Source organism: Mastigoproctus giganteus, chromosome 1 (assembly GCF_048544385.1).
Source record: "Mastigoproctus giganteus isolate SK-2022 chromosome 1, ASM4854438v1, whole genome shotgun sequence".
NCBI classification, from domain to species: Eukaryota; Metazoa; Arthropoda; class Arachnida; order Uropygi; family Thelyphonidae; genus Mastigoproctus; species Mastigoproctus giganteus.
The window spans coordinates 95,137,420-95,165,254 of NC_143575.1; the positions used below are offsets into that span (position 1 = coordinate 95,137,420).

The window sequence follows — 27,835 nt, forward strand, 5'->3', positions numbered from 1 at the left end:
GTCTGTTGGAAGATCGTGGCCTTGTACGTAGTTGGATGATAATTTTGGAGCACCGGTATATCAACATCGATACGCGAAAACATGTATCAGAAGTTGTAGAAACTTGAATATGGAGACTTAAGTCCCCATAGCATTGCGTTTTCTCGTCCATTTTCAATCTATATTACAAATAGCTTCAAAATGGACGAGCAAACACACTACTGGAACAGAATGACCTAACAGCCTCTATCTCCTAAAACCAAAATATTTTCGCAGACAATAATCCGTTTTCTCCTTTGCAATTACTACTGCATACTATCTCCAGTCAGGTTAATGGCCAATAAGTAACACATCGCACCGTCTGAGGCGCATTAGATTGCGTTTAATTACATCATTTACTAGCGTTCTGGTGCCATCTTTTTTATCCCGTCTCGGATCCCTTGCTTTGTTGTGTGACAAAGGGTTGTAAATGGCACAAAATCCTTATCTCCGAGCAAATAGCAAGACATCATTAAAGACGCTTTAGTCTCCAACTTATGCCAGAGTCACGCAAAATTAAAACTATTAGACAAGGAATGAGCCATTTCCTACATCAATTAACTGGCAGAAGAAACACGAAAGAATTGTCTATCATGAGTACATTGAAGACAGTGGGTAATTTCTTCCTGAAAAGGGAAAGTCAACATACTCGCTAATCCCGTCTCCAAAATAGTTTTCATACACTACATCGAAATCCTATCCAGTTTTGCTGATGATGGCCCACCATTTCACCTTCCAGCTTGAGAAACCTTGTCCTACACAAAAAGATTCAACTTCTGGACTGTCCCACCACCAATGCCAATTACATGTAGTTCTTCCGCGGAGCAAAGATAACTTAGTTAATTTTATTCCTTCTAAAACTCCGTCCTGTTTATCTTGCAAGAAACGGACTGCTGGGGCTCTTATGGTTATTTTCAGTGATGCTCAGATTTCTAGAAAAGATCACATATCTACTGGTATAAGCAGATCACAAATATTTCTTCCTCTGCATCTAAAAAAAACTGGGTTTTCTCTCTCTCTCGTTCCAGGCATTACTTTTCTTCTAAACAGCTGCTCATTCTGTACTTTTCACAAATCCGCCCTCACATGTCTGAATTGGAGCATTGAAAACCTCAAGTTTGTAGACTCATTTAAAAGGGCAGTCAGGTTATTATTGATCCATCTCTTGCAAAGTCTCTCTGAAAGCGTGGGGAGACTTAATTGCATGCTTCTTCTATAAATAACTCCATGGGCACTGTTCTTCTGAATGCTGACCCTTTGACGCACGTCAAAGAGTAAACATCCATTCCAAACTAACTTTTCTTCATTTATCCCTTCTACAACACTTTTTCAGGTGTATTTCCCGAAAATTACAGTCTAATGACAGCAAACACCTTAGCCTTCAATCCATGCAGTGTATTTGGGATTATATATACAGTATATTAAAAGCAGTTTTGGCGCTTATAATAAGTTCCACAGTCAAGATTTCATATAATCGCTCTCGTACACATCAGGTCTTTCCACATTATAGGGTTGCGGAATAGAGTCGCGTTCTTGACGTCGATTTTTCTGATTAAGCAAAATGTTCCTCGGGATCTTAGACCTAAAGCAGTAAGGTGCCTCAAATTTGTTTGATTTCGACTTATTTGTGTTTTTTTTTTTTTTTTTAGGAGCATTAGCAACTAAGGCCGTATTGCTCTGGGATATGCGGTGGTCATTCCCTGACCTTTCCGCATCCTCTGTATTTCGTGGTCACAGGCTCGAACGATTTCGACTTCTGCAATCCTCTATTATTATAATGCCCAAATTTCCACATCTGCTTCTTACTATAAATTCTTCCTACAGCAAATACAGAAGCATGTTAAATGCCACAACCCTAAAAATGTAGATGTCCTTGTACAAAATATTTAACTTTTAAATATATTATAAAGAATATCTAAATGGCTAAAGTTTTAGCGCTTGACATTGTACCTTAGATATAGTACTTTAGGGGGAACCCCACTAAATTCTAAGGCCCTAAGCGGACCCTTATCCCCTACTGAATGGGCCGAAAAGTTGCATGAATAAATCTGCTAGTTACATTTATATCGATGACGAGATAAAGGCCATCATATTTGAAGACTACAAGACTGTGAAATGTCGTGAAGTTCTTGTGAGCTACTTTGACCTTATCTGGCTATTCCGGAGTATAAAGAGAGAATCAACACGAAGATGAAAATATGATCTTCGACCCTTCAGATCCACGAAAGCTTTAAAAAGCAATTTGCAGACTTGACACTTTACATACAAGAAATGGCTGCATTGACTTTCATATAATGCTCAACAGAACCGGAACCATGAATGTATTTGACGTCATACTTCCCTAAACACACCTAATTGACCAAACACGTCCGAATACATGTAAAACATGTACTTTGAGTCCTAACCAGGTTACCTTGACACAGTTGGTACCCAGCAATCAGAAAAGTCACGTGTAGGTCTGGTTGAAATTGTACCGTTCAAGACAGTCAAAAGGGAAGGCAGAGATTCGAGAAAGAAGTCGGGGGAAAAGAAATGAATGGTTGTGCGCGCGGATGTGGGAAACGAGCAGTTTACTCCGTGGTGCCAGAGGCACTCGTCCTAATGACAGAAACGTAATAACAGGTGAGCCTCAGATGTAATAAGTATTTGGAGTTTCCGTTGGAATACCACAAAGGCTGCGGAGATCAGTCAGGTAGGAAAGTGGGAGGAGAGAGCACTTGCACGAGGAGAAATAAAGTGTATGTATGCACGGTAACTTGAGTGTATCGTCCTTCCGATGGGACCTTGACCCCTTCATATTAATTAAGGTGAATCCGCCATTACTGCTCTTCTCTCCATGTCAAAGAAGAATATTCATGGTACTAGTAAATGAAAGCCTTCAGGCACGTGATTAGTACGTCAGAGAGCATTGCATAAATCAAATAAATTGCCTCAAGTTGGAATTGTTATTTGCATGGTGCGTTACTGATGCGCCTGGAGTATTCGGGTGACTTTTTTACGATGGGGTTTACATACAAATCTCGTGGTGAGACGTAGAGAATTTCTTAGAAGATAAACGTAAAATATTCTTTACAAATCTGGGATAAACGTTTAATTATGGCTTTAATTGTTAATGGATTCAAATGCATGTTTGGTGCTGAATGACAATTGGTTTTCATAAAAACCGATTGTTTTGTGGTTAGTTGACAAGGGCTTTTAAAGTGGTCATCGATTCTGCAATAAAATTTTTAAAAAATGAATTGTAAATGTCCTGAATGGTATGACATATCTGATTAAGCCATGAATTTTAACGAAGAGACTGAAGGAAATAAGGAGTAAAATCAGATTACTTCAATACAAAGTAGATTTTGCACCACTCATTTCTAAACAAGATTCAGTTTTGACGGTAAAAATAGGGCAATGTTTGACTTTGATTCTAATCTGCTCCACTAAGATCACCCATGACATGTTGAGGGCTCACAAAGATATTTTCAGCAGTAAAGAGTTTAGTAGAGCATCTTCATCCCCTCTCAGATTCAAGGAGTATTTCTAAACATAGAACAGCATCAACTTAACTACCAACACCTGTCAACAGCTTCTTAGCTCACCCGACCTATATACACACTTCCAACTGAATGAAGCGATGTGCAGTTTGTTTCTTTAGTGCGTATTTTTTGTGGTGTTTTCTAAATGTTTCAGAAAACAACGTACTGTAAAGGATAGCTGAAGGTACTTCATTCTAACGAATCCCAGCTTCCATGAAACAACCACCATATAACCATACGTAGTTCTGTGTCATTAACAAGACCAGAATCAACGTTGAAATAGTTTAAACTGTAACGCCGATGTTGTATTTAAACCTTTTTTTTTTCTTTAGACTTGATAACAAATTCTAAAAGAAGTGTGTGTTTACGGTGAAGCGGCACCAGGGTTTTCTCCATCTCCACGTGTGTTACAGTACGCTGTAAATGCCAGAGATTTAAAAGTGTGTGGGTCTTGGATCATTTAGTGTCGTCTACTGTTGTTCTTATGGTCGTTTAGCCGCTGGGGCCCAACGTTGCCCAACTTACACCCGATGGAGGCACACCAGGAACCCAGTAGCTTATATATATTCTGGCAGGTCCTGCCAACTAATTTCCTGAGATTTCGGTGGCTAGGTTAGGACTTAATTTTAGAAAAAGCCAGGAGAGGTTAATGTAGTTCAGGTTTCAATTTTTATTAGTTGCGTGGGGTGTACGCTGGCGTATTAGTCAGAGTAGGGGGGTGAAGACTAGAAGTATGGCGTCGATAGGGAAGGCAACCACAGGTGGTCAGTAAGGCATGCCCATGCCTCACCAGGCGAAGTATATGGGGTGGCAAGGGAGGGAGGAGACAGGTAGACCATCTCCTCCCCCCTGCGGGGAGAGGAAAAAAGGTACTAGGCAAGGGAGCTGGTACATGGCAGTGAGGCTGCAGCAGTCGTAGTGTAGTCATGTACGGTAGTAGAGTCTCTCGTGGGACAGTGTCTCGTCCAGGTTTCCTATCTTTGGTTAGTACATTTGTCAGTTTCACTTAGGTCTCATATTTGTTGGTACATAGGCAGTGTTGGTTCGTATCATTGTAGGAAGTGCACCATCACTATTCCTAGGCAAGACAGCTAGTATGTTCCACATAATTATCATTCCGGGATGTGTCCGAAAGGATGTTTTGATTTGTTATCTGGCTGGTCGGTCGTCTTTCACTCCTGGTGTATTGCATTTAGCGTTCTCCTTGAGCGAAGTTGGTTAGGGCTCTGTATTCCTCCTCTGAATCCAGTAGGTGAAACTCTTGATTAGGATTCACCCGAGATCCTCGTATATGAGGTGTTCACAGGTTTCGATCTCTCCACATGTACAGCATGGGTCCTCTACAAGGGCGAAGTTCATTAACTTTACATTGAAGGGGCCCGTGTCCAGTTTGTAACCCCGGAAAGAACCAAGTAGGCGATTTTGGATCGATTCTTTCAAGTTGTAGGTGATGACTCCTTTGGTTGTTTCTGCACACCTGCAGCAGGTGAGACTGAAGACGGATCTTTTCTGCCTTATGGTTGTTTGTTGGGTCTATTGTAAATTCCAGGAAAGCGGTGGTTATTCCTTAAATAAGTAGTAGAGGAGTCCTGTTACTGCGATTTCAAGATCAATGGAAGTACTGCTGCTATCACCTGCAGTGCTGGGTTACTCGCCGTTCTGCAGGATGGTGCATTGAATTGCATCTAGAGTTTTCTTATTTACGACCAAGGCAGTTTTGCCGTGAAGAAATAGTGTGATTGGTGAAGCGTATGTAATTATTGGGAGAAAGGTTGTCTTGTAGTACAAGGCTGGGGTACACTTTTTGAGACCCTAGCTACCACCGCAGAGTAGTTTCTGATCTTTTGTTTTAGGAATTTGAGATGTGGTTGGAAGGATAAGTTATTGTCTAGTATGACACCAACGTATTTTAGTTGACTGGCGAACTTGATAGTTGTCCCATCAATCTTAATCTGGGATGGTCGTCTCAGTTGCAGGTTTCCTTTAAGCAGCGCCGACGATGTCTTTGTCGGTGACATTGTTAAGAAATTCTTCTTGGCCCACTGTTGGGGTATCTGCAGGGCCTGATTAGCTAGGATTTCCAATTGGGCTCCGGAGTTTGCTTGCACTGTCAAAATCAGATCATCTGCGAAGGCCTGCACCACCACCGGTCCTAGGTCCATCCTCAAGAACTCATCAAATACCAAGTTCCAGAGAAGTGGGCCCAATACAGACCCCTGTGCACATCCTCTGTGTACTGTTCTTGCGATCTTTTTGTATGGAGTGTTCATCTCAATTTTTCTTTGTGAGAGATAGGTTGATGGGTGCTTTAGCTTCCCTGAGTCTGCCCAAGACGATCGGCCACCAGAGTGAGTCGAACGCCCCGGCAAAGTCAATCGATATTACGACGAAATACTTGTCACATTCTTTGACCTTGTTAAGTAGGCTTCTGTTGTTTAGGATCCCGGTGTAAATCCAAACAAAGTGGATTCAGAAACTTGTCTGTCAATAAACAGTGTTTTAACAGTATGCTGGGCGTTTCGACACGCACTGGTACCAGCGTAATCGCTAGACAATGGGTAACTTGGTTTGAGAAATCAGAGTAAAGATGCTCTCTGTTCTTCACAGAAGCTTGTATCTCCTTTGATAAATCCTTACAAACAGCATTCGACGGGAAGATACTATAATGGGACTATGCATCCCTCCTAAGGATACGCTTTCAGTAATGTCACAACGTCGTACTTAAATTTATTCATTTTTAAAACTCTTTCTGGAAGTACAATGGTGATGACTGCTGTTTTGCACAGATAAGGAAACATTGCTTCCGGCCACGGGACAATGTGTGTAGCTACACCATTAAAGTTCATTGATTTCTTATGCGTCCGGTTTTGACGGTTCGTGTGCAAACGTACTGTTAAACTCACAACTATAGCAGTAAGAATACCTTAGTCCATAAAACATGACATTTTATTTAGGGAAGAAATAGTGTGATCGTGATCATGCAACCCCTTGTTGACTCATGGTTTATTTGGAACATTTTCTCTAAGTTCTGCTGACCACACTTTGAAAACCTTTGCTCTATATATTTGTAACCCTCGCCGCAGACTTATTTTTGCCCCTCTTCCAGTAAAAAAAAAAAAAAAAAAAGGGGGGGACAACAATGATCGTGAAATCATCTTTATTTTATTGAAAATCCGAGGAGTGCAGCATTTATATTTAATAACGATTGGTTTTGAAGCACTGGTGGCACGACTTTCTTGTCTGCTTATCATTGTATGACATTTTATCCCCCCCTCTTATTGATCCCCAATACGATACTTAAATGCAGTCGCCTGTAATTCTTGTTACCAACACTTTTATTTACAACAACTTTTTCATATGAAGGCAATTTGTTACCTGAAGTATTTTTGCTACAACTTTGACACTTGGCGTATTGTTGGTTATTTTCATACGCCTTTCATTTAGCCCTTTGAACAGCATAACGTGCCATTTATATTATCAACACCAACCACTTCCGTTAAAAACATGCTGAAGGACAAATGATATGCGTTGAATGTTTGGTGACAACATCATAAATGAAACGAGTTTTGTCCCAACCGATTACTGCACCGTTATATATGGGGGGGGGGAGGAGATTAAAGCTGAGTTCAGCTGCTACTGTTCGTCACTAGATACGGAAGCAAGAGAAGGGATGCATCTTGTAATCAGCTTTTGCAAACCGATTGGTTGTTACGTTATCCTTTCTTGTAAGTAAATAAAGTCCAGACAGACGCTGGTATAAAGATGGGCAATTTTTTTTTCCACGTGAGGGACTGCGATTTAATGTTAATTAAATCGCAGTCCCTCACGTGGCCCAAAGTTGATGTCGAAGGAGCTCTGCCAAAGGCGACTTACTGTCGCCATTTTACCTTCTGTTAGACGCTACTTATCTCCTCAGAAACGTCCATTAATCCTGTGACGACTGCATCGGGAGTCTTCCGCCTCGGATCGTAATAACAGGGCAAGCGTTATACCTGCACTTCGTGTGACTCTTCTGTACATCTGTGAGAACGGACTGGGGGAATGTGTGCCATTGTCTTGGCTATAAAGCCAGCTTTCCCCGCGCACTTTCGGATTTGTCCTGACACAAATTTGGTTCCACAGATTGTGGAACCAAAGGAATTTCTTCCGTTTGTTCTTCAAAAATTTGCTTTATCCGCGGACAACCACTTTTGATTTTACTGACAAAAAATCATTATTGCACTATGAAGATTGCCAGTTTATTCTCGAGAATCGTGGAGACCGATTCAGTCAGTTGTAGATGAGGAGGTGGGAGGAACAGATAAATTTTAAAATAAAACAACGCGCAACTCGTCCCCGAATCTAGTGATTCAGAAAGGGTTTGAAGGTCTTTGTACTATTATACTGTATATTCATATAATTCTAGATATTTCCATTTCCCAAAATGACTATTATCGCTTGCATAGATTAATAAGTTAGCCACTTGTTCGAGTACATGACAACACAGATGTGCCAAATATTCCTACCCAATAACGTTATAGATAGTTGAAACGGGTGTTGTGTTTTAGGTTGTAATTTGGTATCTTCCAGTAGTTATCATTAATGACCATTCCGATTGATTTTATCTTCAGATTCACATGTAAAGTTGACGATACGGACCAGTTGTTAGTTTTGATCAAGAGTTTCTGAAATCTGTTTTTAAAATAATCATTTTACCATCTTTTAAATCATCGTTCAGACAATATCCAATGAATGTGATTTTTGCATTTTTAGTACTAAAAATGCAAATTATTCTGTTGTCCATGAATTTTGAAACTGAGTATAGGCAAAAAGTCGCTGTGATGAAATATTTGGGGATATTCACCTCTGTTTCTTCACCAAGCAAACAGCTGTCGAACAATATATATATTACATGTGGAAAACGATTTATTTTAGGTAACAAGCAAGTGAAACTAAATATTATGTCTCTGATGGAGCAGACCTAATGTCTGTCCCATCAACTATTGCCTTTCTTCCAGTGTGGGAGAATTCCCTACTTACAATACTAACAAAAACATTTCGACCCTGGAATGAAGGATAGATTTTCCATTCTCATGGTCACAGCTCCTTTTCTTTTTACAAACGATACATATCACATCTCTTCCCCAGCCCTAATGAATTGGTCTGCTAGTAGCCATCCAATATAAAGGCTTGCTGTTTATTTTGCGAAATAAAGATGATACAAGAATAGGTATCAGCTTACAAAAAACAAACTAGCATCAAGTTTTTTTGAGAGTTCATAAAAGCGGGAGCATGTTTTTAACTATTTAAAGAACGTGATGTATGCAGGAACAGTTGCTGAAGACTGCAGTTTATTTAAAATTATTCTTCGCAGCAAATGTACTTCAAGAAGAACAGGACTGTTGGATGCAGATTGTTAAACACGAAGATCCGGGAATTCTATGCAAAGTAAGCTTCAGCAGTTTTGTAAACTCTAATTATCCGAGAATTTTGCAGAGCACTGAAGTGCTTCAAACTTGCCAGGCCAATTCTCTTCTCTCTCCCTCCACCACAAAAAAGAAAGTGTTATATAATGCACCTGTACTGATAACAATGATATTTCCTTTCGCATTATTTTAAGTGGCAAAGTACACGAACGAAGACCTACTCTCCGACGACCTTGAGTCCATTAATATATAATAGAGCAGGGTTGTCACGGCGTACCTGCTGCCTAGATGACACTGGTGCCAGAATGCTGTTGTGCTTGGGCGGTACAAGTAACAGTCAAGGTAAAGATCAATACGAACTACAGAATGAAAATAGCATCCATTAGAGTGCTATCAAGGCGGTGTCCGTTATTAATTTACATCACTGAACAGTATGGAGCGCTGTTCAGGTCATGGCTGCATTATATGTTTCTTGTAGAAATCCTACGGTTGTTTTGTTTGCTAATGTCGCAAGAAATTTTGAATTTTAATCCAATATAGTTAATTTTATCGATTAAGTCTTCAAGGGGCTTGTGTCTTTAGTAGTTAGACAAGTAACCCCGAATTAGTCGACATAAATCAAAGTAATTGTAAACGATGCTGGACAGTTCTTGTTGAAAATGTTCTTCAACTTATTTCAAAACCATTATCTGACAGCAGGTGGGAAAGCAGAATTGAAACAATCAGGCCTCTAAATACATCCGATTGGTGAAATTCGTTGCTCAAATGAACATTAAACCCATAATTGATCCTCAAACTAATTTGTGTATATGATATCATCTTTGCTAAAAGAAAACTCCAACACTTTTTTTATTCGATCAGCCGATTAATACAAAGATTTACATAAAGTGTGATATTGACTATTCAGTATTAATGTGAAAAGTATGTATACTGCTCAAGATGTTTTTAAATATAGTGCGGAAAAAAATTGGCAATTAAACAAAGGACTATTTCTGTATTTTGAAACGAATAAACTATTCATTCAAAAAATGTCAAGTTAATATTTAAAGGAATTATATAGATGGGAACTGTACAGAACATTCGCGATGACTCACTTTGTGACAAAGTAGTTACTGTAATTAATAACATACACTGTGAGGAACAGCTAATATCCTAAGAGCGAGTCTGGTACCACGACTTTGGAGATGGTAGTTTCTTTTGACATTATTATGAGGCTTATGCTGCACCAGCCAAAAAAAAAAAATTCTGAATTACCCTGAGAGAGAGAAAACAAGAAGTAGAATGGAATTATCCAGCACACAGTCCCAAATTTTGGACATTGAGATTCTTCCGGTACTCATTAATAATGCACTATAAAACAAGTCGTGTGTGTATATACCGGTACATTTTTTTTTTTTTTTTAACTTTTTTTCATGTGCATCCATTTAAAATGAGTCCAAAAAGATTTAACAACCACCTTGGCATTACTTTAATCCGAGGCTTACACAGAAGTTCAAGTGATTGCTAAATACAATTAACGATCGAAATAATTTTAAACAACTGCTCTTACCTATTTACACTTTCTACATTCAATTATACAAAAGAAAAGCAATTCACGCGTACATATTTTAATTGCAACAGGTAGCATACGATTCCCAATCAGTTTGAGAGCCTATCACGAGATGGCAGCACTTCAGCTTTGTTTCTGCTGAACAAGCGAAATTGCGAATCGTAATAGTCTTAAAAAATGTTTTTCCCTTCTGTTTTGATATAGATTAGCGCAATGACGTATTTCCTTGAGGATGGGGGAATTCTCAGACCAGCTATTATTTTAATACTATGAAAACTTTTGTTTTACTTCTAATATCATCAAAACTCAAGTGTGTGTATATATAGCCTGGCTGCTCTTATCCCCCCCCCCCCCCGAGTTTTTTGTTTACATTTAAGGGGGAAAATATCATTTTCTTCCCATAATTGAAACTGCTAAATAGCATCACAATTTAATTTTATACAAAGGAAATGACATCATGATTCCTTTCTGACTCACTTTTTTTTAAGAGGTGGGTATCTCAGAGCAATCGTAATTCACAGAAATTAAATTTTTTATAACGTGCATAGCAAATGAAATGCAGTGTAAACACCAATTACTTAATACACTAAATCAACATCGATATGATTGTTGGTCTACTGCTCTTGTTCCACTTAAGTAGCATTTCTTTCTTCATCCCGTGTTTGGTAGTGTACTTGAATAAATCGAAAATTTCTTCCTTCTTGTAGCGCATGCATCCATGAACAAAGAAGTTAAAAGTGAATGATTCCCGTTCGTCTTTTTCCCACACCCGTTTAAAAAAACCCTAGAAATATGTAGGCACGGTTTTTCGCTCAATAGGAACTTGTTAAGCGCAGGATGAAATGTATTACTCGTAAGTTTGGACACATTTTTGCCTACAGCTTCGTGTTGATTTATCTTTGAACGCGGTTCAAGCAACGTGCAGCTATTCAATCAGTTTGTGATGTAGGGATTATAGACTTTTTTTTTTTGAGCCCCTGGAAATAGAACAATTGCTTCAACTTGCGGCCTTCTTACAGTAGTGCTGGAATTTGAAGACGTTCCGCATTTGCTCCAAAACTTAAAGATATGACTCCTATGAAGTTAAACCATCATCGAAAAGATGGTTGATCTCGAACGTCATGCAGAAACTTGAGTTACAGAGGGCGTATTGGGAAAAATGTGTGTGATACTTATTTTGTTGTATTTATTGACCAGTAGCGTAGCTACCATGTAAGCAGGCAAGACAGCTGTCTCCTTTTTTTGCAATTTTAATTAATTAAGTAGGGGCCCGAACAAGGGTAGCTATGCTACTGATGGATGGTAATCTTAAAGCCTTACCGGCTAATTGTAACATAAGAGATTTTACGGGCATGGGTGAAAAGCGAAGGATATTTGTAAAATGATTTGCGTAATTCTTCAGATACTGAAATGGACAAAATATAGAAGTGCAAGGTTTTTTTTTTTTTTAAAGCCCATCTTAGAACAATAATGGGTTCGAATCCTGTTGAGAGGCCTGTAGTTAGCCATTTTTAAGCTTGCACATGGATATCGGCCCACGAACATAGAAATATGATAAAAGTGGACTGTCTTAGCATTCTCAAGAGCACAATTTTACATCAGATATTACCTCCTATGAATTCACTGGCATGCCTATTCATATTTGGACATCAACCGTTGTTAGTAGGGAAAGACTGATAATTAACACTTCCGTACGAATAATGCAATTATAAGTGGTGTGGTTGATAGGTAAGTTTAATAGTCCAAACTTTCTATATTGTAGAAGCCAATTACCCAGAAGAGAAATAGTAAACTAAATGAAAGCAGACTGTTAAACAGAGTATTTTTAAACCTAGGATGACAAAGGTTAATTATCTTGAAGATAACGCTATTTTTAATACAGTTGTGCTGCAAGCTGAAGTAAAATTGAGCTTCCGGTTTCACTCGGACTCAACGACCTATGGATGGAAGCGTGTTAGCATGCAAATGTGAAACGTCTTTCTCCTCTAAGTGGCAGAAGGAGATGTTGACAGCTTTATGTGACTTCGACGTGAGTGGCGGATGACAGCCACCAGGGAAAGTCATGTTGGATTCGCTACCGTATAAGGTAACGCCGCTGGGAATAGCAACAGATGTTCAGGGAGTCATTTTGGGTGGTTGGCCTAAGACGATGCGAGTACTTTTTTTTTTTTCCTTCCCGCCCCCCGTATGGTAATTGAACATTTATGACAAAAGAACCTGACGCTTTGGGAACATCAATCAGCGCTACACGCGTACAGTAATGGGAATTTTTAAAATTGCAATTCTGCATTCAAGTAGTGGTGAACATTGCATGGGTATAAGAGTTGATCTATCAAATGAAATTTGATACAAAAGATTGCTGCTGTTCGACATTTATCGCAATTTTTCTCTGTAAGGCGTGGTAGTGGATCTTAAACATTTGCCTTTTTGTTATTGTGTTCACACATCTCGAAATCATAAGGATTAAAGTTGTCACGTGGTCAAATTTTTTAATGCATGAATCTGAATAGCATGTCATTTTGTTACGCTGGAAAGTAGCTTGTAGTAGTTTAAGAGGATAACAGCTACATTCCAGCACATCCAATTTAGGAGTTCAAGTATAAGGGGGCACTATTAGTATATGATCATAAAACAAAATGCCACTGCGTTGGTGATAAGTGTAAGGACATTTGATTTATATTCTGCAACAAACGCAGTGGATCATGTTATCAGATACTAGTGTTCGTAAACGAACATCGCCGTCCTAAAAGTCCCTGTGAAGTGGTCAACAAAAGAACTTTAATACACGTTAGCAGGATTGCTTCGGAGCTAATAGTGCCTTGATCGTGCGAGCATTTACATGTGACCTAACTACGGTGGATATAAAAATTCTGCGCAATACACTGCATTAGACAGACAAAAAAAAAAACAACCTTTTTTCGCTATATGCCAATATTGTACTGTATATTTTTTGGGTTAGATATCCAGATGCGAAAGAGATTAAATCCCTTCCGTTCTTTAATTGAGCAGAAAGAAGTACATTGGAACGAAACCGTGTAGAATAAAAATGCTACCTGCTATACATGTGCGCCATGAAATTGACCTTCACACCGTTTTATATATCTTTATTGCAGGCAGTGATAGGTTACATGATTGCCTGATGCAATAATACCAACGACAATGCTAGGGGGTAATGGTGTTGAGAGTCAATTTCATGGATAGTTCAAACCGTTGACAGTACCTGTACTGTACTTAAGAATTTCCTTCAGCTGAAGAACTTACTAGTGACTTCATCTTTGTTGGGAGGAGGCGCTTCTTTTCTGTTGTTTAGTTGAGAATGGTCTTGAAAGAGTGACAAGCATGATGATTCTTTTACCAGATGCCTGCTGCATACGTTATAATCGGGATATCGCTTTATAGAATAAGGATGGGAAAGGCAGCCCCTAAACGTTAGTTCATCTCTACAATGGCAAGAAATGAGTATAGTGTGTTTAGCTCCTATAATCACGCACGGTGGTGAATCCTGCCCCATAAAGGACTAGGGGGAAAAAAAAAAAAAAAGTAGCTTTGTTGAGTATAGAAGTTAGCTCAGTAATCCGCGGCGTGTGTAGCAAATTGCTGTAGAGCTGAGAAGGCATTTTGATTTACAATAAGATATCTTTCATTTCCAAGAGAGAAATTATGCACTATATTAGATAATTTTTATTAAAACTAAAGGCGGCACCTAGCAACTCATCAAAAACAGACTTAAAGTATTGTCCAATTTTATCTTCAAACTAGGTTCGCCCCCAAAATAAACCTCTTCTTTTGCAAAGGCCTAGAGTGATGTTACACTGCAGTTGAGGAGAATCTCTGGATTCATTATACATAGCACAGTCGAAGAGTATGTGCAACCAGTTCTCCTTTGCTCTGAAAGTCTAAATTGAAACAATTTCTCATTGAGAGCACCATGTCCTTTGACTAGATAGGTTTCCATCGTGAGAGTAAACTTTTTCATGACTTGTCCCATTGCATCTGCCATATATGAACTAGCTCATTATAGCAGCGCAGCTTCTCTCTTTTCACATCCGTGCCTAGAATTGCTGCAGGAATCGTCCAGGGGACAGAGTTCAGCTTCTGTTTAATTTTACGCATAATTTTCCGGAGGAACACCACCTTATAGTAAAGGAGTATTGGAGATTCTGAAGGTGAGGGAGGAAAGTAAGTCTATGGTCAATGATGACCTCTAGTTTGGATCACGAGGTAACTGCATGCCTTGGATTTTAACTTGGGGAGGCCTTCGAAGGTAGAGTTTGGCTCCAAAGATCATCTCCAAATGCAATGATATCGGTCCTGAAGAACTGGGGCCCTGTGGGTATCCTCTGTAACGGTTCTGTCAGTGAAGTATTTCCTGATTAACCAGTACAGTTGTGGTCGACAGAAGGCCTTGGAGGTTTCCAGATGGAGTATTATTTCTGAGTGCGACCTTGTGTGAATCCATAGTGCAAATGATTATTTATTAACACACAACTGTATATACATTCTCAAGATACATATTAATCGATTTATATGCTGTACATGTGTGTATGTCCTGATATGAAGGGTGGCTCCTAGACATAAGCTCAGAACCAAGTGTTATGTCAGGCCATTTCGCCACCAGGGACTAACCATTCTCTGTGTGTGCTATATTGGTGGAGGCCAGCGAAAAATTCCAACTAGGTACAATGTGGAAACATTATACATACACCTGTTGTCTAAAGTATACAGTCCGCATTCAAGGATGACATGTCTCCAAGATTCAACCTCACCGCACGAACAGTAGGGGTGGTTGGAGAAAACCAAGAAGACAACCTCTTGTAATGGTTCCATACTCCCTCAAATTCTACGTTTTTCCTCCTTTATGTTGCTATTTGTAATGTGTAAATCCAAGGGGATGGTACCTGTAAGCAGGGACAGAAGCTTGGCTTTAGTTGTAACCTTGGTAGCAGCCACTAACCAAATACCAGAGGTTTTTTTGGATAAACCCCATTCCTTGCGAGAAATTCTAACAACTGCAGCTACGAACTTTTTGATTTTAGTGACATGAAACCTGAGACGATCATCTAAAGTTAAACCCAAATACTTGGTGTTCTGTACATATGGAATTTGAGTACCATATAGAGTTACCTTTGGCGGTCTTGGTGACAGGAATGTCTTGATCTTCCCTGCATATGCAACTTTGATGAACTCATCGCTATCCTTCGTGAGCCACTGGTCTAGCACTGCATTCCAGAAGAGAGGGAATCCTCTTGAAACGGTAGTCGTGTATGATAAATGCTTTGCACATATTCTAATTTGTAGGTCCTTAATCTAAGGACTTTGCCATTAATTAGATCATGTTTGACAATGGCCAGACGGGTGGTCCAAGGTGTTTGGCAACTGTGTGTCACAACACACAGTGCATCAAAACTGGACCTTCAGTGATTGGAAGGTCATCTGGTACATGCATCATTTACCTGGGGAAGTGATGACAGCAACGTTCTGCTGGGATACTCTAGGTCCGGTCTTCCAGCAGGATAATGCACCATGCCACACAGCCCGGATTGTTCGAGACTGGTTCACAGAACATGAGGAAGACTTCCAGGTATTGCCCAGACATCGATACCACAAGACACATACAGAAATCTTGCAGTGTCCATGGCTCCTCGGTGTATATAAATTTTCTACATGAGTTAGGCATTTTTGTTACTTCCCTATCTCTTATACTAAGTACTACTGCTGTAAAGGAAGAAAACCTCTAGCCAAGTAATAGTTCCAAATTCTTGATTAGTGTGACTGATTACCAATAATAAAAAAGAAAGGGATATGTAAATTGAAATTTGGTGCGGTCTTTAATGCACTGCTATCTTACCAGTTTGTGTCCACCCATGACTTCATAACTCTAAAGGGGAAAATATACAGATTTTATTACTTGGAGAATAAATTTGATGCAAGTTTCTGTTATTGAATACAGAAAAAAAAAAAAAACAATTTTTAAAACAGGTTAAGGAGATGCGGAGCGGGTACACATCACACATTAATTTTACCCTCACAATGTGTGAGAAAACTGTCTTATAGAATTGTACAAAGAAATATTTTCATTGTTCATCGGTTCAATACTTCGGTAAAAATAAGTAATTGTTTCTGCAATAGTGAGTCGTTAATACATTTTTTTTTAATTTGTGTTGTGTAGTCTAAGTGAGATGAGAAGGAAAAATTGCTCGCGAATATGAAACCAAGATCACGTATTTCATTGGTGGTTGACATTCTTTGTACGAAATTAGCTTGGTTTTAGTTTTCAATTCATTATTGAACCACACAGGCTTATAGATATGATGGGGGACATTTTTTTTTTATAATAATTTAACTGAAAGTCACAGCTTTGTGATCAGAAGAGAAAATACATTCCCAGGTTTTGAATGGGTTCATAAACCTCAATGCACATCAGAGAAGAGGAAGGCTGAGCTTCATTTTTCTATCCTTTAAAGGACTGACAATAGGGAAAGAAGAAAAAATTAAAGAGACATTACAGGTATTATTTCCCTATTGTCAGTCCTTTAAAGGATGGAAAAAAGAAGTTTATACAGCATCCAATCAGTTTTATGTATTAAGATCCATAGGAATCTTGTAGTTGATAATAAATTCACCAACTTCTTTATCATTGCTTATGTCGGGAGTAATGAAGTTGGTGAATTTATTATCATCTTATGTAAAAAATGAATACAGAGTTATGGCTCCCATAGTAATAAAGGGGTTCCGCTGCAAAGTATGAAATATATAAGAAAATTGTAATATTTATTAGAAATGACAGATTTTGTTGGATTGAGAACTCCTTCACACTAATAAGGGTAATATAGTTAGCTAACTATCACAGCTGATTTCTAGCTTTTAATTTATACATACTAAGAATTTTTAACAGCCACTAGCACAGTAACTGAAGATGAAAGAGAAATTTTATCAAAAGTCTAAAAACACTCATAAAAGGTGACTAATCAGACTCTTATGTGCAGGAGAAAACAAAAGATGACAATAATATTAGACTTGTGAGGGAACACTTTATTGAAAAATATTAGATAAGACCAATACAGTCATTGTGGAGACAGCAACTCATGATGATATACCTAAAATAAAGGGACAATGGGACTATAATTGTCCTTTTTAATGGTGAAAAAAAAAAAAAGTGTTGAAAGTATAGAAATCTTAGCTGCCAATAGCACCCAAATGAAAAACTACATTTTACAAAATTTATACTGCTAAAATTGGACCCTCTGATGGCTGTTGTGGCATTGTCATAGCTTTAGATTCTCTGCTAAAGAGTAGCAAGAGTGCTGAGCACCTAAGAAAAATAATTACATTAAACAAGTCAGGTGAACTTTCTCACACTAGGAAATCTGACTTGGTTAATGCATTAAACATTTCTTAGTTATTACTGGGGAACAGGATGCTAAGTTACAGTTTTACTCTGATAATACATTAGAGGTATTTATTGACAGCTAGACTTTAAATGATTCTGGTGAATATCATCATCTTCTCTCAGTACTGGGTAAAGTTTATGAATGACTGTGCATAAGCCAGTTGAGTAGTTATAATAGAAAAGCTATGGTTTTAAGAAAGGACTGTAGAGGAGAGGTATTTAACCAACTCTGGTGCCAAAGCATCTTATCACAAAAAGAAGGTTGCCCTTTTGCTTGGTGTGGCATGTGATGCAAGTGTATGAGCTTATGCAGCATCAGCCAAAAAAAAATTTATTTAACCTATCAACTTCCACATGGAAGTTTGTTCCAGCAAATTTATGCCTCTCCTGGTAAGAAGAGGCCTGACCATTGCCTTATACAGAGGGACAATCACCTCCTTTTCCCTGCTAGCAAAATTCCTGTATATCATGGACTGCACAATTATTTCCTAGTATGTTAAGCTTGTTCCACAAAGAGCAGCTCCAATTTATACAGTAGCTTTCCTGAAATTCAAGTATATGATATCAAAATTTATTTTTTCCATCCAGTTCCTTTGTAACTACATCATAATAACCAATTAAATTTGCCAGACAAGACTTTCCCTTAACAAACCCATGCTGTGTCTAGATGATCCTGCAATACATCTTTAACCAGTGACTCCATTATTTTACTAGTGTTAGATAAATGGCATCAACTACATTACAGATTTTTCCCCATGAAAAGACTGGGGATTCAGTTTGGTATTTGAAAAATAAGAACATCAAGGTTATGCTCTGGAGTTTAGGTACATAATGTCCACATTCAAACTCTCTTGAGGCCTTAGGGAGAATACCAGTGCAATACATTGTTATATTCAATGAAAGGAAAACAAACTTGTGGAAATAAAGCCATGTTTGGGCAGAATTTTAAAGAAGCTGATCATGTGGGATTTTTGTCAATAAAAGAAATCCAAATGTACCATATTTCCCCATGTATAAAACGCACCTGATTTTGGGGCCCAAAATTTGAAAAAAAATGAATTACATAAAGTTATTGAACTCAAGTTTTATTCATCATACAACTCGTCTTCAGTTCCATCTATGGCATTTGAAATGCCACACTTCTTAAATGACTTGATATCATCCCAGGTACAAACTTCTCCTACTCCTATAGTTGGTGTCAAATTGTCTCTCATGGCAGCTTTGAAGGGTTTGTTGGAGCTGGGATATCAGGCCTCCAGGTATGACAACAAGTTTTGTTTTTTGTTATGTGTGCCCTGAACTGATCAAGCACCAATATGGCAGGTTTGCATAAGAGCCCACCTGGTCTCCTGCTCCAAACTTTCTCAAACCAGATCTTTATCCCATCCTTATCATGAATGAGGAATGTCTTGTTTTGCGTTTGAAAATCAGTATAGGATGTATAATGGCTCTTTTTATGTCCACTTGTCGTTACAGTTTTCACCCCCTTCTTATCAACAGTTCTGTTACTTGGGACAATGAAATTCAAGGACCTTCTGCTCATATCTTTTGGGCAAGTCTGGTGCGTACGCATGCTTAGTCCATTTCATGAACCTGAAGCACCGATTGTGTCCTCCTTTGAAATCAGCAATTCTTCTTCCCATAGCCAGTCTCGGATTGTTTTCTCAGTTGGAGAAGGACCAAACTTACTTTCAGCAGCACGATTTCCATTCACTTTTAACTTGAATTCAGCACTGTACAAAAATCTTTTTTGAGCCATTTCTGGGCAAAACGTAACCTAATATACTGGTAACAAGCGCAGGAAATGAAAGTAAAAAAAAATTTACAACCACTGTATAAGACGCCAAATTTTTCAAAAAAAGGTGTGTTTTATACATGGGGAAATACGGTATGTTCCTCTACAAACTACCAGGGCAGTGGCATTTTATCTATGGGTAAACTTAATTCATGTCTGTTCAAGAGGAGTTGTTATAATTGCAACCAACAATACAAAAAGGAAATTTGCTTTACGTTTTAAGTACTACTGATATACATAGCATTGATTATTTTCATTATGAAATAGTCTTAATGGTTTTATAATTATTTTACAGAGAAACCTATAGCATGCATTTGTACTACTGCTCACTGTCAAGACCAGGGCAAGCATAGGTGTAATACTACCAGTATGTGCTATAGTCAATACTTGGACAGACAGGATGGCTCCAATCCTATCATTAGAGGATGTATTACAAGCAAAACTTCATTATTATGTGAAAACAGAAAACCAGCAATTGCAGACAGTAACTGGCCCATTCTTGTGTGTTGCAACAGCAACCTGTGTAACCAAGATGTTGTACCTACAACACCCCTATGGAGAATAGAAGAGGGAGAAGAAGGAGGTATAGTATTAGGTTAAACTTTTTTCTAGAAATTTCGCTCATTAATATTGACAACTGTAGATCTACTATTTTAGAGGGACAAAATGAAAAACAAACTCTGCTCACTTTATCAACATTTACTTAAAACAAATATGCAGCTTTGGATTTTCAATCCCCTTGAACATAAAACCATACTATATTCAGAATGTTTTTTTTTTTCTCTTTTCAAACAAATCTATGTCCTTCCTGACACATTCTGGTTAATTTCATAGCCCACCTCAATTATGTTTGTTAAGGGGGGAATCTTATTAAATAAACTGGATGACTGTATTCTCTATTAGCATGTTAGAAAGGCAATACAACAGAATATGTGGATTAGGTGTTTAAGGCTCTGAGAGGAATAAATAAAATGGAGTATGAAATTTTCAGTTACAAGTTACCTACATGAATGGTAAAGGCTCACAGTTTGAGGAAATTCAAAGTTCAATTGAATAATTACCTAAGATTGGACAGAAATAGTAGTAGTGGCATTTGATGCAAGTGTATGAGCTTATGCAGCAACAGCCAAAAAAAAAAAAAATCACACCAGTTCCTCAAATTTATTCAACCTATCAACTTCCACAACGACAGATAGAAGTTTGTTCCAGCAATTAACCACCTGCTGGCTAAAAGCAAATTTATGCCCCCTTAGGTTCGTAATCTGAACAAGTGGAAGGATCCCAACAGAATTCAGCATGCTCAAGGCCTTATGCAGCTTCCTTGCACCATGTGGCCATTTCTAATAATTATAGATGCTCATACTGAAAAAAAAAGCATCAAATTGCTTGCTGGTCCACTACATATGAATATTCATAGAAATGCCAGAAGCTTAGCATTAGTAGAGGCATATGATGCAAGCTTATACAACATCAAACAACCCACTTCATTCCAAATGTTTGGTATAGTTCTGAATTTATTTACGCAATCAACTGCTTAAATAAATTCAAGGCCTTGATTGCCTTTCTTCATAAGAGTTGCTATTTGGTTTTTAGGGGCCTTAGTTGCTGGGGATATGCAGTGGTCTAATCAACCACTCATCATTGATAAGACCACCTGACTACACAATTACCCCCAGGTGTCTTTCATAATAAAATCAAATAGGTCAGAAAATTCTGTGTCTGAACTATTACTGCTGTTGCTATATCTCTTGTCTAGACACTCCTGAAACAGGAGTCTAACAGGTCTGTAATTATTTGTCACCCTTTGTGAATTGGAGGCACATCTCCAGTCTGTGGAGAATCCCCCTGAGATCAAAGATAAACACCCAGGGTCCTGAGCTTGGATATCATCATTCTTCTGCTTGTTTGTGCTCTCTCTCTCAGGGTAACTTAGAATTTTTTTTTTTTTTTTTTTTTTTTTTTTTTTTGGCTGGTGCACCATATGGCTAATAATTAGTTGGGATGTAAGCACACTGAGCCATGATCATACAGGTGCTCTAACCAAGTAAAGTTTCAGTTCTGAAAAGAGGTCTATTAACTTAAATTGGTTATATAGGAAGTGTTTTTTTTTTGTTGCATCATTTAGTACCCACAAAATAGAAATATTCCGAGTTAATTGGTAGTAATCAAGAAAACTTTTAGTTTTGGAGACTTTTTTTTTAATTCTACTAGGACAGCATGTAGGCTTGCCCTTTATTTAAATGAGATCTGGAGAAGGCTGAATTCACTCATGTTCCTAGTGGAATGTGCAAGTTATTGCCACACTGCTGAAATTTATACAATAGTCTTTCACTTAAAAGTTTTTTTTTATATTCCCCTTTACTTCTTGAATCAGTAGGTCACAGGTGCCTTACCTTCAGGATTCTCCAAAAATGTATTAATTACAAACATACCAATGTTTAAAGCTACTTCTATTCTTTTCTTTAATCAGAGTCAAGAAAAATTGTCTTAAGTGAAACATCAAAAGATTGGACAACTTTTCACTGTAGTCTGCACCTTAGTGCTATAAGTCATAGTAATCTAACCACAGTGGCCTGTTTTGGGAACCGTCCTAATGGTAAATACAAATTAGGCCAGGCCACTGTTTCCAATCTAGGCTTCAAATTGACTTTTTAATAGCAGCAGTATGAATCAGCTAATTATTGATATTCTGTTTGTACAATTGTTATGGAACAACACAAATGAATCCTACATTTGTGTATTAATTATACTAAGTTACTCTAGTGACCTGTTGGAATAAAGGTTAGCATGATGTAAAGCCAGTGAGAGGCTTTACTTGTTAGAAGTGTTAACAATATATCCCATATGATTTTTGTATTAAAACATCTTCACGAAATTTCCATCTTTTCTTTCCTGCCACTTCTAGAAAGACATGGAACAAGTTGCTAATACAGCAGGCCCTCGCTATAATGCTCTTTCGCAGATAGCATTAAAACGATCAAGTATATTGCTTGTAATATTTGTGTTATATGCATTTATCAGAAGTCTAGACATTGTATTGTAATTAATGCAACCAACACAGTTACATTGTCAAAGACAAGTGGAGGTATGGCAAGTTTAATTGTAAGAACAATTTTAGCAGTGGGAAAGACAGCTGTTCCACTGCAAGCAACTAGGGCTAGGCTTGAAATGGAGAGACAAACTAATTTTAATGAAGATAATATCCAATGCAGAAATCATTTAAAAAACAGGGCCAAAATATTTTGACCAACATTTGTGCATCTTTTCATTAGAAAATATCCTATTGGAATGGGCTGCTTGCTTAGTGCTCTATTTTTCCTGAACAAATTATGAGGGTGGTCACCTGTATGTAACAAACCCTAATGGAATCTCATCAGAACAATATAAACAAAAGATATTTGACAGGTGCTCTCAAAATATTCCAAAATGAGCATTTGCAACCTTCATACAACAGTTTTGGTAAAAATGAAAAGTTCAAGTGCGAACTAATATTTAGTTGAACTGGCATCAACTGATACTTCGTGGTTGTTCCAAGCACAAATTATGGTGTCCTGAAAAAAGCAGCAATTTACAGAACCTTATATAAACTGCACCCCTATAGCATTTGTCTCTCATCTAAAAAATAACTGACTTCCACTGCTCAGAGATCCATTTGTCATACTCTTTACACCAAATTAATTGGGCCTAGTTCATTTTTGAAGAGGCATCATCTAACTGTTACTGCATGCAGAACCAGTATTCTTGAGTTTGGAAAGAAGTCAACTGGTTATAAGCTGAGTATTTTCCAAGAGCAGATGCTGTATAAAAAAGACTGTCAAATTAGGATGGGCCACCCACCTTTATTGTAATGAAATTTTTATTTATGTGATCCAATCCAAAGGAAATAAGCAAACTCTTAGCCATAATTAGGGGAGGATCAAAGGGCAACACAAGTAATTATAGACCTGTTAGTTACACTTCTGTGCCAGGAAAATTAAAGAAGCACTGCAGGATCATCTAGACAAGACTTCAGTTATGGTTTTGTTAAGGGAATATCTTTGGAAGGCTGCTGTTATTAGTGGAGTCCCTCAGTGTTGGGTCAATTGTTGTTTTCTGTATTTATAAATGATGGTATGTCCACGTTGGCAGGGATACTGCTGCAGCAGATGGGTTAAGAGGTGACAAATGTAAAAGTACTACATATGAGAAGCAGTAACCCCAGAGTGACATATCAACTCTGGGGGTAATTGTGCAGATGGTCTGCAAGATTAGTGAATGGCAGACGAGGTTGATAGCCTAAATAAATTTAAGGCTGAGCTGGAGGGGTGAAATGGGGAGTGTTTTTTTTTTTTTTGGCTGATCCAACTTTTCCACTCTGTTATGGGCCTTCCCCAAAGTATTGCCATAATGTTTGGAAGTGCATAGCATTTATGGTTTCGTCGATAATGACTAAGAGGCTCCATACCATGTTAATCAGCATGTAGCATTTGTTGAGGTGATCAATTCTACTGAACATGTCGCCTTGGATGTTCTCTGATTGATTACCCATTTTACAACCTAGCAAGTACTACATATGCAAATAGAACACTAAGTTTGCGTACAGCATGAGACCTTTCACAATGCATATTGAGGCTACTCTGGAAGCTCAATAGCAGTCCTGCCAATGTATCTCTATCCATGATTTATCAATACTATTCATTGCTGGAAATATTTGGTCTTTTCAGGATAAAAGCATCCTTTCCTAATTTACTGCCCACATTTAAATCTCTTCAGCTGTGAAACTGGCAATCATTCCTAGAACATACTGTTTCAATCCCTATTGCTGGTGGGGTCAGAAAGATTTGTCAATCCATTCCAAATTTCATTTCCCCTGAACAACTGTAGTTCTATTAAGTGCACAGTATTAACTTTTTTTTTTCTTTTTCCAGATTCAAGTGTATCTCCCAATAAACATGCCCTCTCTGCTGAACAACAGGCAGAAGGGACAGCTAGTGGAAGAGGAATAAAGGGAAGATCATCTGCACGTCACCGTATCATCAGTCCCATCTACATCTCTGTTTTAGTGGTTGGAATCTTCAGTCTTATTATCATTGGCATAGTTGCAGTCTATGTTTTGCGTCGTCATAATCGCTTTTATGAAGCCCACTATGGTGCTATTGAAAGAAGTAGTTATCTTAAAAGTCATCACAAGGTTGTACAAGAAGATCCAGAACTGCAGTTTTCACTGCAAAGAGAAGCCAACAGGGTTTACGACAAGAAACTAAGAGTTCCTACATGAAATGCACTACTTTGCTAACGTCAGCAGTTGAGACATGTTTATAAAAAAAAGTCATTATTGCTTCACGCAGACGGTTTCCTAAAGCTGTGATTTTGCAGAGCCTACCTGATTGATGAAATAAGGATCTGCTTAATGTGTTCAGTTGACCTCTGTAAAATAATGAGATATCATACAAACTCATGATATTTAGGTCAAATCAGTGTACATTCCAATGCCTCCCTGCCAAAGGGACTCAGTGTATACAAGATTACAGGACAAAATAACCAGTGCATGGTTTGGAGGAAATAATTCCCTCTTTGTATCCGGTGAGGAAATCCAGCTTTAAAATAAATACATAAAAGACTAAGGGTGAGAGGCTTGTATCTGTGTTTCTAGTGTACACAAATTACTATCAGGATATAACTCTCCTTCCATTTGAGATGAAAACTGGCATTAACATATTTCCATAATTAGATTAATAACTTTGGTGATCAATATCAAATTTGAATGAAATCACAGCTAAAGGAGCAATCCACTAAGATCATCTGCTACTGTAAAGAATTTCATAGTGATGAATTGTGGCCCTAAGCAAAAATTGGTATTTGCAATGTATACTGACCCTTTTCAGATTTTGTAATAAAGCAGCAGCTTCTGGGTGTGCATTCACCATTTATTTACTATAATGTTAAAAAAAGCTGATAAACATAGACCTGTATTTAAAAATAAATTATAGTTTGATTACTGTTCAGTGAACACATTATTTACCACAGCAATTTATTTTAAATAAAAATGTGGGTAACTTACTTCATACACAGTTAATCCCTAATAGTTTAAAGTATGAACATTAATAAATACAGTATTTCAAACCACATTCAGAGGAAATTATGGAAAAAAAACTTATTGATGACTTTGAACAATTTCAAAAGCAAAGGCTGCTTTGTTGACTTTACATCTATGGGAAATAAATTGCTGGTTGAAGTCTTTTTTTTTTTTTCATACATTAGTCCTGCAATCACTATCATAGCATAAGTGCCTGTTTTTAAAAATGGTAAGCCAGCTGCATTATTTGCCTTTAAACCCTATGGAGAACAACTGTCCTCAGCACTTACAAGCCCAAGGAAAATAAAACTGGTGGAAGAATAATTCAAATGGTCTATTTCTAAAAGAGACAACAAACATAAAGAAATTTATGAGAGAACTAATCCAAGGATTATAACAGAAAATGAAGGGGTGGCAAAGCAAAACCACCTCACAATTAAATTGAAGAATTTCATTTTTGGGGAATATACTGGAAAAGTGGAATTAAGTAGATAAATTATCCTTTAAGGACCTTACAAAATAGATCATAAGAAACCTCTTTCCTTCAAGTCCTTTATCTACCTAATGAAATCAATTAATAAAAATTTGTATACCTGGGCTCTAGAAACCTAAATAATATTGATGCAGCTGACACTTCCATAAGATCACAGGAAGTCTCTTATAGGGGCTAACTGGAAAAGACATATTTCCTAGAGTGTTGCACATGATATTGTCTTTTTGCTGAAATGACAGTAGCAGGGTCAACTTATAACTTTATTAGGATTCATGGGCACCATGATACTCTGTAAAATAAACAGATCTTGTTTCTGACCACTTAGCTACAACTGCACTTCCAATCCTGTAAAAGTCCTCTAAAGACTGGAATACAAATAATATTTGTGAACACTGTGTGGTGTTCTGCATTATCATGGAGAAGAACCTCATCAAGACTTTGTCTAGTCAAACTCTACAAATGCAAGGTTTTAACATATCGATCTGAGCTGATTGTGGTGGACCCAGGTTTCATCACCTGTAGACAGTGGCGGATTTCTGCACAGGCCTCTTAAATAGAGGGGAGGGGTCTCAAAAAATAAAATTGCTTAATTTTTACACTCATCATTATTACCATTACTGAATAAAACTATAATTTAATATGAGAATTTAGTAAACTCTTATGCAAACTAAGTGAATCTGAAGTAGAATACATATTATCATTAATGCTTAGTTGTGCCATTTTTTTCATTTAAACATTAGTTAAAATATGTATGAAAGAATTGCACAACACCAAATCTAGGATGCATAGAATGCACCCTGTAGCGGTACCAAAAATATTTGGGGGACTCTCAAGTGCTAAATCCACCACTGCCTGTAGATGTAAGAGAAAAACCTCTCCTTCACTCTTGTAGCACTGGAGAAGTTTCATACAGATGACTTTTCAGAACCCTAGTGTCTAACCATAAACATTTTTGAGACATCGATAGGCATCACTCTTTGCTTAATAAGTATATCAGAACATCCACCATTTTTAACTATCCATGCAATGCACTCATAAGACTGATCGACAGCATTACTTGTGTTCTATGATTCATTTAGATTTCAGCCCACACAGGGGAATCATGAGTTGAATCGTCCTGCAGAAGAATCTGTCTAGTATTTTTTATAACTGTATTAAAGATATCTGCAGATTTGCACAACAAACCCCATGGATCCTCACTGCCATCATTCCAACTTGTTCTGATTCTTTTTTGAAAGAATTTTCTAGCTTGATAAATTTGAGTTCCTGTGACTACCAAGGTATAGTTTTGGTGGTCAAGAACTTCTTCCTTGTTGATCTGGAAATAGCTTTAATATCATCTGAAGGAAAATCCTGAATTGTTACAAAGCAAATACCTCAAAACTTCCGCTGTTTTTTCTAATAGAAAAGAGATGGTCAGATCAGTGTTTACCTCACAACTATGAATAAATGAGTGAGTTGTTAGTTACCAATGTAATGTCTATATTTGATTGAACTAAGGAGTTTGTAAAAACTTAACTATAGCCGATGCATTGTCCGATAAAATCTGAGTGTATAAAGCTTAGACAGATAGCAGTCCTATGCAGAGTCGAGACAGAACAACTTC

The 27,835-nt window shown here is 37.8% G+C and overlaps 1 protein-coding gene across 3 annotated transcripts in view; it reads left to right on the forward strand.

Moving 5' to 3' along the window:
- The window catches only part of LOC150091012 (uncharacterized), a 55,082-nt gene extending 29,422 nt beyond the window's left edge, over window positions 1-25,660 (forward strand). For 2 of the 3 annotated variants that reach the window (XM_090373858.1, XM_090373847.1), the window contains exons 2-3: window positions 19,977-20,276; window positions 24,589-25,660. In XM_090373858.1, the coding sequence (XP_090229984.1) occupies window positions 20,051-20,276; window positions 24,589-24,938 (576 nt within the window). In that variant the 5' untranslated portion in view covers window positions 19,977-20,050 and the 3' untranslated portion in view covers window positions 24,939-25,660. The remainder of the gene's footprint in view (window positions 1-19,976; window positions 20,277-24,588) is intronic. The other variant, XM_090373852.1, reaches the window with a different exon arrangement.
- Window positions 25,661-27,835: the final 2,175 nt, after the last annotated feature.